At 41.3% G+C, this 15371-nt stretch overlaps 1 protein-coding gene and 1 pseudogene across 1 annotated transcript in view; both read right to left on the reverse strand.

Moving 5' to 3' along the window:
- LOC120225920 (nuclear RNA export factor 2-like) overlaps nt 1–15371 on the reverse strand; it is a 34565-nt gene that overhangs the window by 7174 nt on the left and 12020 nt on the right. The window contains exons 2-10 of the mRNA XM_039224098.1: nt 2173–2356; nt 1792–1945; nt 1418–1501; nt 1198–1302; nt 1001–1081; nt 811–880; nt 575–663; nt 353–460; nt 66–175 (exon numbers count right to left, since the gene is read on the reverse strand). Coding sequence (XP_039080029.1) covers nt 66–175; nt 353–460; nt 575–663; nt 811–880; nt 1001–1081; nt 1198–1302; nt 1418–1501; nt 1792–1945; nt 2173–2356 — 985 coding nt within the window. The remainder of the gene's footprint in view (nt 1–65; nt 176–352; nt 461–574; nt 664–810; nt 881–1000; nt 1082–1197; nt 1303–1417; nt 1502–1791; nt 1946–2172; nt 2357–15371) is intronic.
- On the reverse strand, nt 13138–13261 carry LOC120225923 (annotated as a pseudogene).

Below are 15371 nucleotides of genomic sequence, written 5' to 3' on the forward strand. Positions count from 1 at the left end.
TCAGGGATAGTTCAGGATCCCGTGGGTGAAGTTACCCAAGAAGAGTGACAGAGGTTCACACTGACCTTATGTAGGTGGACTGGTCTGGGAAGGTGTCGCACAAGGGGTTCCCTTCTAGCCAAAGCTCTTCAAGATTCAGCCCTTTCATCTTGTTTAACTCCCACACTAAGGTCAGCTGAGAAATATGGGGAGGAAGCTGTAGATGAGTCCCAAGGAAGGAGAGAAAGGCAGGCCCCTGCACCCCCAGCCCCCATCTTTCCACACAGGTACTTTCTTCTGCCTCATGTCATCACACTGATGAGCACTACCACCCACCATCAACCCCAACTTTGATCTGGCTCCCTCTTCCCACCTCGTTTTTGGAAAGGTTCAGGATCTTGACTGTGGGGACCATCTGTATAATGTCAGACAGGCCATCCAGTCCATATAGTTTGTTGTTGCTCAAGTTCAAGGACAACAGCTTTTGGTGAAGAGATAGAGTGACAGTTACTATCTAGGGCCTCAGAGACAAATCTGTCCTCCACCCCATGAGTTCCACTCCCTATTAATAGCAGCACTGGGACTAAGGCCTTACCGTAGGGAAATTCTCTTCAATGATCTGCAGGGTGGCAGCCATGCAGTTTCTTCGATTCAGGATTATATCAATATCATGGCCCACCAAGTCTTCAGGAAGCCAAGAGGAGGCAATCAGAAGGCTGAGAGGGGTCCAGGGCTAGCACCAACCCCTCCCCACATTGCTATCCCTCAGTCTCCCTCCCAGGCAGATCCCTGTGCCCTCACCTGCCCTAGCATTACTGCTATCAACTGTACCTGGGTCAAAGCGGAGCCTCTGGAGGTCAAGAGCTTGCTGGAAGACATCATAGCGTTTGTTCATGGTCAGCTGCAGAGAGAGATGGAGAAAGCCACTGTGAGGCTCTGGTGGGGATAAGGAAATCAGGGGCTTGAGGAAGAGGAGGTGGGTCTGGGTGTAGGCACACAATGGGCCTTGAGTCTGCATTACCTTTAGCTGCTCCATTTCTTCTGGCTCCAACTTATACTGCACAGAGTAGGGTACATTAGAGGGATTGACAAAGATCGATATCTGCAAGAAGGTGAGGTGGGGTAAGCACCAAGAACTCTGATTCCAAAGAAGACCACCAGCGCCTGGCCTCTCCTCCCACCCTGGGACTAGGTACAGGTAATGCCCTCAGCACATACCTTTTGGTTCTCTTCATCACAGATCTTGTAGCTGACATCTTTCAACGCAGAGGCAATTCCAGCATCCTGGACAAAGAATCGAGCCTGGTTTTTCACGTAGTGAAACTACAGGAGAGGGAGGCAACAATAATTTTGAAGGATAGAGTCTTTCTGATTGGCAAAACACCCCCAAACCCCCTTTTCCTGTGTCCACTCATCTGGCTTCACCATCCTCTCTTACATCCACTGGAGTGAAGGGGACACTGCAATGGCTCTGGATTGAGTTCACTAGCCATGTCTTGTCATACTTTCCCCCATAGGGAATCTAAAGGTGAAAAGAAGGGATGAGAGTGAAGAGAGACAACATGGAATTAAAGCTGGAAAACAGACCCAACAGTGTTTTTTCCAACCTTCTACTTAGTTGTACAGGGCTTCTAAAAAAGGGACCACTACCATTATTTCTTACTTTTGTGTGAAATATGGATTTCCTAAACCCTCTTTCTCTCCATTGGAAAGCTCTCCTCCAAATAATCGATGTAAGGTTGTTTAATGTGGTCTTCCTTTTATAAGGTTCCAGGATATTCTGTCTAATGCAGATCTTGCCAAGACACTCACGGTGATCTTGAACCAGCTTCCTGGGGTTCCATCTTGTGTGTTCTCCCTCATTCCTCTCTTCAGAGATTTTCTATTTCTCCAGACAGTAATATGGATATGGTCTTCATTATGCTGTTTCACTCTCCTCTTGTTGTGTTGGCTGCTATCGACAGTGCTGTAGAGGGGAAGTGGAGAGGAGGAGGGTGGCCATAAATGCTAAGAAATTCTTCATTTTATTCACCCTCACCTATCTGGACTACAAGTAGGATTGCTCAATTATTATTCCACTTCTAGCGTTCTTCCAGTGAGAGAAGAAAAAGAAAACCAAAGGGGAGTGAAAGAGCTGCATTGTCCCAAGGGTTGCTACATGCTATATGCAAACTAGGCTTCCCGGTCACTTACTGTTTTACTTGGGGATACTCCTGGACATCCCTCATCACCACATTTCCATCATCTTCCTGGCAGTGTAAAAGCTGAGGCTCATATCCATCACATTCATTATGAGGGTACCTGTTGCCAAAATTACGTCGCAAAGAACTCCAAACTCTCTGTCTTCCCCAAGGTGAGTTAACACCATCACTGGGTTCTAAAAGGGGGAAGAAAAATACAAGTTTGAAGATACACCAGTTATCCCCTTACCATGTACTACCTCTTATGCTATAGGGCAAACAAAATGTAAACCTGCCCTAAGGGTCCAATCCCCACAAACCCCAGAAAGGAAACTCCTCTGCTTCTCCAGATAGGAGAGTCTTATTTAACAGATGGCACTACAAGCAGAGCAATCTTGGGGAAGAAGGAGTAGGTGACCAAAGAGGAGCAAGGGGAGGGGAAACTATATTGAACCTTTTAAAGAATGAAGCAGGATTTATAAAAACAAACAAGCAAAAACAGATGTGTGATCAATGGGTTAGACTGGAAAACAGCCATACACCAGGAAGGCATCTGAACTGTGCCTTCTCTCAGGCTTAACAACCACACCAATAACAGAGAGGTAATCTCTCTCATGCTTCCCAAATACAATCAGCCACCAAACTGATCCCAGTAACAATCAGCAAGCTGTATTTCCTTTGCTGGTGTATTATAAGCTTTAATGTTAGATGAGACTGATGTAATAGTCTCCTAAGTTGTCCCTCTCCCTCCAGCCTTGCTGTTAACAATACTCAGTTTGAAACATCCAGAATGAGCTTTATTTTTGCCCAGCCTGAAATACCTTTCAGCTCAGGAGACAACTTTTCCAAAATTCAACTCCTCTATAACACGGATCTGAATGATAAAGTGGAATGATAAGTCAACTACAATTTCCAAGTGTGTTGGGATTCTTTTTTCTTTCTGTTATTGATTTCCAATTTAGGAGTATTATAGTCAGAGAATGTACTCTATGGTTTCAATTCTTCTAAAATCTGTTGAGGTTTGTTTGGTGGTCTAGGAGATGGCCTAGCTTGATGAAAGTTACACCAATATTGGGGAAAAGTGCACTCTGCTGTCGTTGGGTGGAGTACTCTGTTTAGGTCATGTAGATCCTGTTAATTTATTATGCTATTTAGATGTCCTATATCCTTGTTGGTTTTGTCTCTAGTAATTTTATCCCTTGCTGGGAGTGGAGTTTGAAGGCACCAACTATAATTATGTACATGGTTATTTCTTCTTTCAGCTCTACCAGGCTTTGCTTCATGTACTTTGAGGGTCTGTTGTTTGGTGCGTACACATATAGGGTCATGATGACTCTCTGGTGGATTGATCTTTTTATCATCATGTAACACCCCTTTCTATCACTTATCAATTTTCTTTGCTCTGAAGCCTACTTTCTTGGACATTGTAGCCACAGGTATACTTAGACCATGTTTTGGTGGTATTTCACCCTGTATTCACCCTTAGTCATTGTATTGATGTTCGCCCCTCCCCCTGCAAATACTCCCTGCTAACATATATAATTCACCATGTGGAAAGATTTGGGAGTTTTCTGGCATCTACAGAAGTAAGAGTCCCAACGCTCTCTCCAATAGTGGATTCACTAAGGGTATTTTATTTTTACCACGTTCAACTGAAACAGTGTACCAACAGATAATAATACTAGTGGTTTGGGTGGGCAGTAGGGGGAGGATTAAGGCAACCAGACTGGCAGAAACCAGCTTCCTTTTGGTTTCTAATATCTCAGGCTCTCTCAGTTTGTGTGCTGTACATTTTGTACCTCAATTACTCGATGCTGTTTCAGGGCACGCTTATGAGTAAAAATCTGTTCACTGCTGATTGCTTAATGGTGTAGTGATTATGACCAGGCCTCAGATTAACTCCTCTGGGGAGTCATTGCTTTCACTGTGTGGCCTTGCTGTCAGGGCAATCCTGCTACTCACAACCTTTGGGACTTTTCCTGTGTGGCACCGGAAGTGGAATTAAACATGGATAGAGCATTCGACCCATAAATGCTATGGCTCAGGCCTCAAAACTTGAAAACAGCCTGGAGTGCTCCCTCTTTCCCTCACACTCCACATCTAACTCATCAGGAAATTCTCTCACCCTGTCTCTCCAGTACATCCAGAATCTAGCCACTTCCTACCACCACCATTATTACCACCACCTTGGCCAAGACACCAACATCTCTCTTCTGTATTCTACTGACTTCTAGCTGGCCCCTCTACTTTCATCCTTGCTCCCTTCCTTACCATCTGTTTTTAGCCCAGCAGCAAAGCATAAGTCAAATCATTTCAGTACGCTGCTCAAAACAATGTAACAATAGTTTGAAGCCATCAACATGTTAAAAAGCCATGAGTTCATAGTGATACTAAACAGCAATAACAATCACAAAGAGGAACCTTATTAATGACCTTTGGAGAATGGCAGGAAACCAACTGGTTTTCCTGAAAATCCACCAGTGAAAGGAAAAACTCAAATATTAAAAGGAGGAATGAGGGCCTGTGGTCAACATATGGTGTATGGGGGCATCAGAGTCATTTTTGAGAACTGACATTACTTCAGAAATAACGTTGGCAAGGGAAAGTGTAAAAGTGAGCTAGCTAACAGCGACAGCAATCCCCAGACCGTCCGGCTAACTTGGGTGCCTAAATGGGGACAGAGGCCTCCCTCATCAAGGTGATTCATCAAGGTGATTCAGACCACAGAAATCACAAGCATAACCTTGTTTGGGAATCTCACAGGAGAGTGGGCATGTGATTAAAAAGCCAGAGGAACCACATGCACACACACACGTGCACGCGCGGGCACACACACATATCCACTTACTGAAGGTTTGCATCTCAGCACGATCCCTGTCTTGCCGTTGTTCTGCCAGAATCAAAGGCAATAACAGGAGTATGGCAGATCAACTGGTGCCTCTCACCCAGGCTGCTTTAGTTACCCCTCAAGCGCCACCAAGTACCAACTGATCCTCCCACGGAGAAATGGTCGTATCCTTTATGACATCATGTGTGTTCACATGGCTACTTCCTGTGACAGTTTGGAATTCTGCCTACATCATCGTTACGCCACTTAGCACATTGCAATGGCATTACGGTAGGAAAAGAACAGGATGAGAAGTAAACCAACACTTGTCCTGCGGCAGCCAACAGTTGCTCAGTGTTGGGTAGACTCATTAGATTTCTTTGACCTCTTCACAGAAACCCCACGATGACTGTCTCCACAATTCCTTTTCAGACCATGAATTTTAGGCTCACAGGGCTTAGGTCCATTTCCCAGGATTTCTTTAGCCAAGTCAGTGTCAGAACAGAAATTGTGTCCTCACATATTGGTCTGCCTCAGTATCCTAAGTATTTCTCTAGCTACTATGCTGGCTCTACTTTAATGGTGAAATTTCAGATCTCAAGGACAGATTTCTGTGAGCAGACCAGGGATAATGTTTTGTGACTAGAAGCTAGTCACTCCGCTTGGCAGTTGAGAGGGGGAGTGTCCAGGTGGCTTGGAATAAGTGGAGATATCTGTCTTGAACGAAACAGAAAAATCTTTTTAGATAACAGGTTTTGCAGGTTAGGAGTCACTTTGAGCCAACAGCGTCTGGCATATAATGGGGCCTAATTAGTATTTGTTAAATGAATATAGACAATGTAGATTTGGGATCAACAAAGCCACCTTTTGGAATCCATACATCTCAACCATTTCTACCCACATCTATTTATCCAGAAAAAAATGGACTGAAGAACTGTCTCATAACCTCTTTATATAACTAGCATGTGTTAAATTTTTTTTCTTTTGTAGAATTAGTATTTTTCATTAGTGTACAGTTACAAATAAAGCTAATTGACCCCCCCTTGACTAATGCTAAAACTACTGATTTTCTGATCTTAGGAAGGGAGGGTTTTGTAAACTGGTGACAGAAATGAAGACAGACTTTCCTTAAATCCAGCAGATATAGCTTCCTGGGGGTCTGGTATGTGTAGAAAGATTGTCCTGGACCTACATGCATGTGTGTGAGAATTCAGCTTTGTGATAGCAGTATCATCCTTGTCTCAGAGGAAAGTAAGACTGTGTGTATATGTATGTATGTGTGTGTGTGTGTGTGTGTGTGTGCACGCACATGGGTATGTGTTAATATTATCTGTTTTGCATTTGTATAATTAGATTACAGATACATGTATTTCAAATCATGTTGGAAAATGCATTGCCACAGAAAACTGGACCCTAATGTACATTTTCTTTTCATGTATTATGTATTATATATGGTCAATTTTTGTTTTTTTACATCTTGTCATTTTAATATTTGAATTGATTTTCAAATTTAAAGTATTAGATATCTGTATACAAGGTATTCCTAATGGTGGAGGCCAAATAACACAGTGCAGCATGGAGTGGAATTTAGGGTGGTTCCAAGATTTGAGTCCATGCTCTAAAGCTTCCTAGAAGAAGCACATAAATATTTTAAACTATAAGAGACAATATCCTACAGCTATTTATACCAATATAGTTCTCAACTAATAGTGCAGGAGAGTGTGATTTCCTAGGGGGTGTTTAATCATTCAAAAGTCATTCTTATACTTTGGCTCAGACATTTCACTTTTAAAACTTATCATACAAAATATTCTCTGCTGAAATATGTACCTATAGTTATATGGCTGTGTTTTACAGTCTCTTTGACATGGAAAAACAATGGGACCAAAGAGTGGCTGATATTGACAGAAGAGGGGGAAGAACTGATTGTTCCTGGAATCAAGGACAGATGGAAAAGAAGGGACATGGGTACCCTTCATATAGAATAAAAAGGCCAAGGGATGGATTTATGGGCCAGAATAGTGAGGGTAATCATTGGTAAGAAAATGAAACACAAATGGAAAAATCCTCTGAGGACCTGAATTCATCCTGGCAATATGCACCTCTCTAGAAACTTTCCTTTCTTTCCATGTATAACTTGTCTGTCTCTCTCTGTTACTTCATCTTCAAGCCAAACAGTTCCCACACAGAGAAATAGCTCCCACACAGACTGAGAAAGAATAGATGGTACACAGGAACAGCACGCAGTGATGAATCTTTTGGACAGAAGGCTAGAGTTAAAAGCCTGTTGTTCCCAGACACAACACCCATCATTGTCCACTGGACTTTAAGTCCTGTACTCGTGCTCATTTCAACCCTAACATGGAGTCACACATTATTGGTTATGGACATAGGATTTGAGGTCAGATTAATCAGGATTTCAATTGTGGTGCTAAATTCTATGGTCCAGGGAAAGTAACACCGACTCCATGGTGACTCACTTTTTTTCCTCATACATTCAAAATAGTCATAGTTTTGCCTCATAAGATAATTGTGACAATTTAGTTAATATGGAAAATATATGGAAAACACCTGGAGAAATGCCTGTAACCTAATAAGCATGGTAAGTTACCTATTACTAGGTCAGTACTTAGCACAACAACTGGTATTTAATAAAGAATGAATTTGTGTTATTTACATTTATTGTCATTAGTCCTCTGGGAAGTGAGAAGGAAAACAGAAGTGTGTATGGGAAAAGATTGTAGTGTCAGCTCTTAATGTATTTTATAAAGTAGCAACAATAAACAGGACAGCCCTGGTGGGAAATGATCTGACATACTTATTAAGAGAACCAAAGTAAAAAGCTTAGACTCTGAAACAGGCATACAAAATGTTTTGAAGAGGGACTTACATTCCCAGTTCCAACATTTTTGCTAAAAATGTATTATTATTCAAAAAATGGTTCAGGTTTAAGTGGTAGGCTAAATAAGTAAATTAGAATACTTCTGGAACATTATAGACACTATATTATAAGTTAAGATATAATACTTCTGGCACCTTCTATGACACTATATGAAAGAAAAAAATATCAGGATACAAAACTGTATATTCCAGAGTGATATAAGTAACATGGCTGGTCAGGAAGCTACAGGTCTACCTTCTGCCGCAGAGATACTGAGTTAACAACAGTATATGAACCAAAGTACCTCTGTAAGAACTTGAGATCAACTGAGAAGATACAGCACCCAGGTCATTATAAAACCAAGAAGGGGTTTTTGCTAAAGGGTTAAGAAAATTCATGTTGTTTTGCAGTACTGTTCATGCTCCTCTGCCTATGTAACATATCACAGAACAACTGGAAGAAACTTCCCCACATTCCCTTTCCTCCCTTAGGTTGGAAACAAGAGTACTTCATGTATCCAACATTCTGACTTGTTAGGGGGCTGATCCAGGACCAATTTCTGTTTTGTTTAAATTAGAAAACTTACTTCACTTGCATCAGAATTCGGAAAGGTCTGAAAACAGAGGTGAGCAGTAAGTTAGAGGTTCAGTTTCACAGGCAAATGCCAGGGAGAGTAAAAGAGGTCAGAAAAGTTATGAAAGATCTTAGAACTTCCAGCAAAGTTGACCTTAGTGAAGTCATCCCCTGCATAAAACCTGTATACAACAACTGGCAGAGGTAGTTGTTTTTTCTAATGCTCAAGTCTCAGCAAATTTACAAGGTCTACAAATAAACAGGGAAACATGGCCTAATTAAAAGAACAAAACTCTAGAAATTGATTCTAAAATAAAAAGCAGATCTATGAAATGTCTGACAAAGACTTTAAAGTAACTGTCAGAAAGATCCTCAATGAACCAAAAGAGAAAACAGATAGACAATTTGATGAAACAGGAAAAAAAATATCTGAACAAATGAGAACATCAATAAAGTGTTAAAAACTATGAAAAAGAAATTTTAAAGCTGAAAAATACAAGAACAACTGAAAATCTTGTAAGAGGAGTTCAATAGTAGAATTGGTCAGAGACAGGTCAATTGAAATCACTGAGTCAGAAGAGCAAAACAAAAAAGAATAAAGAAAAGTAAGAATGTATGGGACTTATGAGACATTATAAAGAAGAGAAATATGTGCAGGAGGGGAATCCAAGAAAGAAAAGGGAGAAAGGGGCAAAGAGCTCACTTGCAAAAATAATGGCCCCAAACTTCCCAAATCTGAGGAGAGAAAGGGACATGAAGATTCAAGAAGCTCAAGGAACTCCAATTAGGAGAAATTCAAAGAGAATCACACTAAGATACATTATCAAATTGTCTAAATTCATAGAAGCAATTCATCATGTACAAGTGAACTTTTTTATATTATCAGTTGATTTGTCAGCCAAAACTTATCAAGCTAGAAGGGAATGGGATGATATATTATAGGTACTGAGGTAAATAAGAAAGGAACTGTCAACCAAGAATACTGTACCTGGCAAAACTGTCCTTCACAAGTGAAGGAGAAATTAAGAATTTCCAGATAAACAAAAGTTGAGGGAGTTCATTATCTCTAGAATTGCTCTATAAGAAATGATAAAGGGAGTCCAAGTTAAAGTGAAGAAATAGTAGACAGAAAACACTAAGCTATTATGAAAATATTAGGTTCTGCAGTAAAGGTTAATACATGGACAAATATACTAACCTGTAATATTGTAATTTTGGTGCATTTAATGACAATAAGAATTTAAATGAGAAAAATATTTTTTAAAAACTTGCAAATCTATGTTAATGTATATACCAATATATAAAGATAAGATGTGTAACCTCAATAGCATAAAGTAGGGAAGGTAGAGGTGTAAAGTAGTAGTTTTTGTATGTAATTGAAGTTAAACTCTTATCAATTCAAAACAAATGCTATAACTTTATCTTATGTAATTACAATGATAACCACAAAGAAACTTTCTATAGAATATACACAAAAGCAACTGAGAAGGGAATCGAAGAATACCACTACAAAACATCAATTAAATACAGAGGAAGACAGTGAGAGATGAAAGTAGGGACAAAAAAAGTTACAAGGCATACAGAAAACAGTAAAGAAAATGACCATAATAAGTTCTTCCCCATCAGTTATTACTTTAAAATTAAATGTATTTTTTTTACCCAATCAAAAGACATAGGCTGAATGGATTGAAAAAACAATATCCAACTATATAGTGTCTACAAGAGACTCAATTTGGATCTACGGACATATATAAGTTGAAAGCAAAAGGATGGAAAAAGATATTCTATGCAAATGGTAACCAAAAGAGGGCAGCAATGGCTATACTAATGCCAGACAAAATATATATTAAGTCAAAAACTGTTAGAAGAGACAAAGAACATTATATAATAGTAAAAGGATCAAGTTATAAATACTAAACTACAGACTTCCTAAATACATGAAGAAAACTGATAGAATTTAAGGGGTAAATAGACAGCAACACAATAACAGTAGGGAACTTTACTACTTACCTTTCAATGATGGATAGAACAGCCAGAGAAAAGATCAATAAGGAAATAGAGGACTTGAGCAACAGTCCAAATAATAGATTAATTGGGCCAAACAAACATATACAAAAAGCTCCCCTAACAACAGCATATGTTCTTTACAAGTGCATATGGAACATTCTCCAGGATAGACTGCATGTAAGGCCATGAAACAAGTCTTAGCAAATTCAAGAAGACTGAAATAATACAAAGCATCTCTTTCAAAAACAATGGAATGAAACTAGAAATCAATAGTATAGGGTTAACACACTCATAAACAACCAATGGGTCAAGAATAAGTCACAAAGGAAATTAGAAAGTACTTTGAGACAAATTAAAATGAAAATACAACATTTCAAAGCTTACAGGATACAGCATGAGCAGTGCTAAGAGGGAAGTTTATAGCTTTAAATGTATACATTAAAAAGATGAATGAACCCAAATCAACAACATACCTTCATACTTCAAGAAATTAGACAAGCTAAACCCAAAACTAGCAGAAGAAAGTAAATAATCAAATAAGAGCAAAGAATAATGAAATAGAGAAAACAAAAACAATGTAGGAGGAGTTAATATGGTGGAGATGTAGGGGCACCCTAGACTTTCTTCATCACTCAAACACAGCTGTATTGAGGTCGGTTAGTTGGAATACCCAGGAAATAGACTTGTGGAGTGGCAGAAGGATCTCCACAGTGGAAGGGAGACAAGTGTGAGGTGTGTGGATGTTAATTGGGGGAGAGAAAAACAGCAGCGCTGTGGAGGGGAGGGAACCCCTTCTGTAAAGAGACAAAAGGGAGAGGAGGGAGATGTTGAGATAGTGCAGCATCGAGTTAGCACCAACAGGAGAACCTCTGGGACCACGAAATGGGGAGCAAAAAGTGCTGAAGTACTGAAGGTCCCAGTTATTTTTTTGCAAACAGTGTTTGGAGCTCAAACAACGAGGTTTTGAAAGTGTGTAACTTTCTCCAGAGTAGAGCTGTGGTGCATGCCCCTGGAGAATAGGGAGCTGCCTCTGGAGTGCATAGCATGGTGTAGAGATCTCCAGAGTGGACTGGGAAAGAACAGTCCCCTTCCTGGAGTCTTTTTTGGAAGAGGATTTGTTGCCTCCTCAAGGACAAAAGAGCCGGCAGGTGCCAGTCAAAGGCCTTTCGTCAGAAGGGTGGTGAGGCTCTACTCCAGGAGAGGGGAGCAGATCTACGCCATGCAGTGTCCTTTAAGACTTTGGATTTTGAATCCAGGCTGTGTGCCAAAGTAAAAACACAGGAGAGTTGTGGCGCAGGGCAAGCCGACTGCCCTCGCCATTTTGTGAGGACTGCTTGAACAGCAGGGGTTAAGATCCCAGGCAAGGAAGAGAATGGAGTGGAACCATTTCCCCCCTAACACCAGCACAGTGTGACTTCAGAGAGCAACACAGCAGCCCCCAGTGGAGGTGGGAACCACATACACCAAACCTTCCTCCTCTATGCCTAGCAACTGCTTCTTTACCAGGGCAAGACTGACTCTGAGCCAACACAGCCAGCCTCTCCTCTAGACCAGCACAGCGAGAACCTCCTAGGCACCAACAGAAACCTCTTTTGTTCTTTTTATCCTCCTACTTTTTTTTTTCTTTTGGAATCTTTCTTATCTTTTCTTCTTTCTTTCTTTCTTTCTTTCTTTCGTTATTTTGTTTTCTCTTGTTTTTGGGACCAGGATTTTTTATTCTTTTCTTTTTCCTTCTATTCTGCTTTTACCCCTTCTTGTTCCCTTTTTTTTCCCTTTGGAATCAGCTCTGGGTTTTTTTGTTCCATTTCTTTCTCCATTTTTATGGGATCAGGCTTCCTGACCCCCCTTTTTCTCCAAGGTTAATTAAGCAAATAAATCAAAGCACACCTGGTTAAATATACAAACAATCCACCGCTAGAAGAAAGGAGGAGCTCTGCAGAGAACTGACCGGTGGGAAAAAGCAACCAAAATGCAACAGCAGAGTGCACACAGCATACAATAGAAACACTTCCTGAAGTGCCAGGCCCTGGAGAGTATATGACACCTTTTCAATATAGTTGTACATTCAGGTACAGGAAACATAACAAGTTTTTAAAACATTCAAAAGACAGAAACTTAGCTAAAATGACAAGACAGAGGAATTATCCCTGAAAGAAAGGTCAATAAGAATTCACAGCCAGGGACTTGCTCAAAACAGGTATAAGCAATATATATGAACAAGAATTTAGAACAGCAGTCATAAGACTACTAGCTGGGCTTGAAAAAAAAACGCATAGAAGACACCAGAGACACACTTGCTGCAGAGATCAAAGACATAAGAACTAGTCAGCAAGAATTTAAATTTTTTTAAATGTTTTATTTATTTCTGAGAGAGACAGTGTGGGCAGGGGAGGGTCAGAGAGAGGGAGACACAGAATCTGAAACAGGCTCCAGGCTCTGAGCTATCTGTTAGCACAGAGACCCAACACGGGGCAGTAACCCATGCACTGTGAGATCATGACCTGAGCCGAAGTCGGACTCTTAACCGACTGAGCCACCCAGGAGCCCCATGACCTAAAAAATGATATAAGTAAGATGAAAAATAAACTGGATACAGTGACAGTGAGGACTGAAGAAGCAGAGGAGAGAATACATGAAATTGAAGACAAGATCATGGAAAATAATGAAGGTGAAAAAAGAGAGAAAAGAAGTTACAAGAGCATGAGGGAAGAATTAGAAAACTATCTGGTTCCATGAAACAAAACAATATCCAATTAGCAATAATCGCGCCTCGGATAAACCTCATTGGCTACGATACTGCCACTGCAAAAAGCTATGAAACAAAACAATATCCATATCATAGCAGTCTCAGAAGAAGAAGATCAAGAAAAAGGGACAGAAGGTTTATTTGAAGAAATTATAGCTCAGAACTTCCCTAGTCTGGGGAAGAACACAGGCATCCAAGTCCACGAGGTACAGAGCTCTCCCTTTAAAATCAACAAATAGAGGTCAACACCACAACATGTAATAGTGAAACTTGCAAAATATAAACATATTGTATCTTTGTATTCAGTGGATCTGTCCATTGAAACTTGGCAGGTCAGAAGAGAGTGGCAGGAAATATTCGACATGCTGAATGGGAAAAATATGTAGCCATGAATTCTTTATCCAGCAAGCTGCCATTCAGAATAGAAGTGAAGAGAGAGAGGGGGCAAAATGGTGGAGAAACAGGGAGCTCCGTACATTGCACTCACCCCCATATCTCACACGGAAAATATCTGAAGCCATAGGAAACCTTATAGAACCCAAGAGAATGGGAGAAAAGGACGCAGAATCCACTGAGAAAGCCTTCTAACCTGAGTGCGAACTGAGGAAGATAAAATCGAGCCGGGATCGGAGACTCCAGGGACAGGGGCGATCCCCCTCTGCGGGGAGTGAGAAGGGAAAAAGAGAGAGTCTGAAACCACTCAAGACACGGTCCCTGTTGCTGGGAAAAAGAAAAACCTCCGCTCCGGGCACAGAAGGAACGTGTGAGCCAAATCCCTGCGTGCCGTGTCCCCACGGTCCAACTCGTCCTGGAGGGGCTGTGTCCGCGGACCACTTCTTTGTGCTCCTGGCTGGCTGGACGCTTAGAAGAGCTGCGCACCTACCACGCCATTGTGCTCCTGGATGGCCAGACTCCTAGGGGAGCTGCGCGTGCCTCCTGGGTCGCAGTGCTCCTGGCTGACTGGAACTCCAGAGGGAAGGCGAAGAGCGTAAAAACTGGGAGATACGCCAAGAGTTCGTGTTTTGGGTGACGAGACACAGAGGGACCTGGTTTCCCTCTCTCCAGTGGGCCTGGCCCCCGGCAGGCAGACCCCTGCCCATGCTCGCCAACCTAACTCGGATGAGAAGGGAGCAACGATTCTGGTTCCACCCCCAGGGATAGGCAAGAGGCTTGGAATTGCCCCGAGGGGATTACCTGCGAGGTTGTGTCTAAGGCAATTTCACTGGGGCGTGCAGACTGGGACTTGGAAACTAGGCCTGGCCTGGGTTAAAGAGTGCAACCCACTTTGAGTGCACCCCTGGCACGGGGAGTTTACAGACCCAAAAAAGCGAGGTGCAGCATTTGGTTCAAGAAAGGACTGGAGCGCCACCACTCTCTTCCCCACAACCTCCAAGGCAGAACTCCCTCCTGATGCATTGGATCACACCACGCCCATTCCTGCTTGAAAGCTGAAACTTGGCAGGACAGAAAGGAATGGCAAGAGATCTTCAATGTAATGAACAGAAAAAATATGCAGCCAAGAATCCTCTACCCAGCAAGGCTGTCATTCAAAATAGAAGGAGAGATAAAAGTCTTTCCAAATAAACAGAAATTGAAAGAATTTGACACCACTAAGCCAGCCCTACAAGAAATCCTGAGGGGGACGCTCTAAAGGAAATATTGCAAGGAATGCAAGATACCAGAGACACCACCAGCAACATGAATCCCACAAAAGACACAAAGACTCTAAACCCACATATTTCAATAAGAACACTGAATGTAAATGGGCTGAATGCTCCAATCAAAACACATAGTGTAGCAGAATGGATAAAAAACCAAAATCCAACTATATGCTTTCTACAAGAAACTCATCTTAGACTGGAAGATACCTTCAGATTAAAAGTGAGGGGATGGAAAAAATATATCATGGTACTGGAAATCAAAACAAAGCTGGAGTAGCTATACTCATATCAGACAAACTGGACTTTAAATTAATAAGAAGAGATGAAGAAGGGCTTTACATAATAATTACACGGTCTATCCATCAGGAAGAACGAACAATTATAAATGTCTATGCATCGAATATGGGAGCACCTAAATATTTAAAACAATAACAAACAGAAACAATCTTATGGGTAAGAATGTGCTAATAGTACGGGACTTTAACACTCCGCTTACAGCAATGGATAGGTCAACCAG

The sequence above is a fragment of the Hyaena hyaena genome, unplaced genomic scaffold (genome assembly GCF_003009895.1).
Source record: "Hyaena hyaena isolate Hyena2069 unplaced genomic scaffold, ASM300989v1 scaffold_1547, whole genome shotgun sequence".
Lineage (NCBI taxonomy): Eukaryota > Metazoa > Chordata > Mammalia > Carnivora > Hyaenidae > Hyaena > Hyaena hyaena.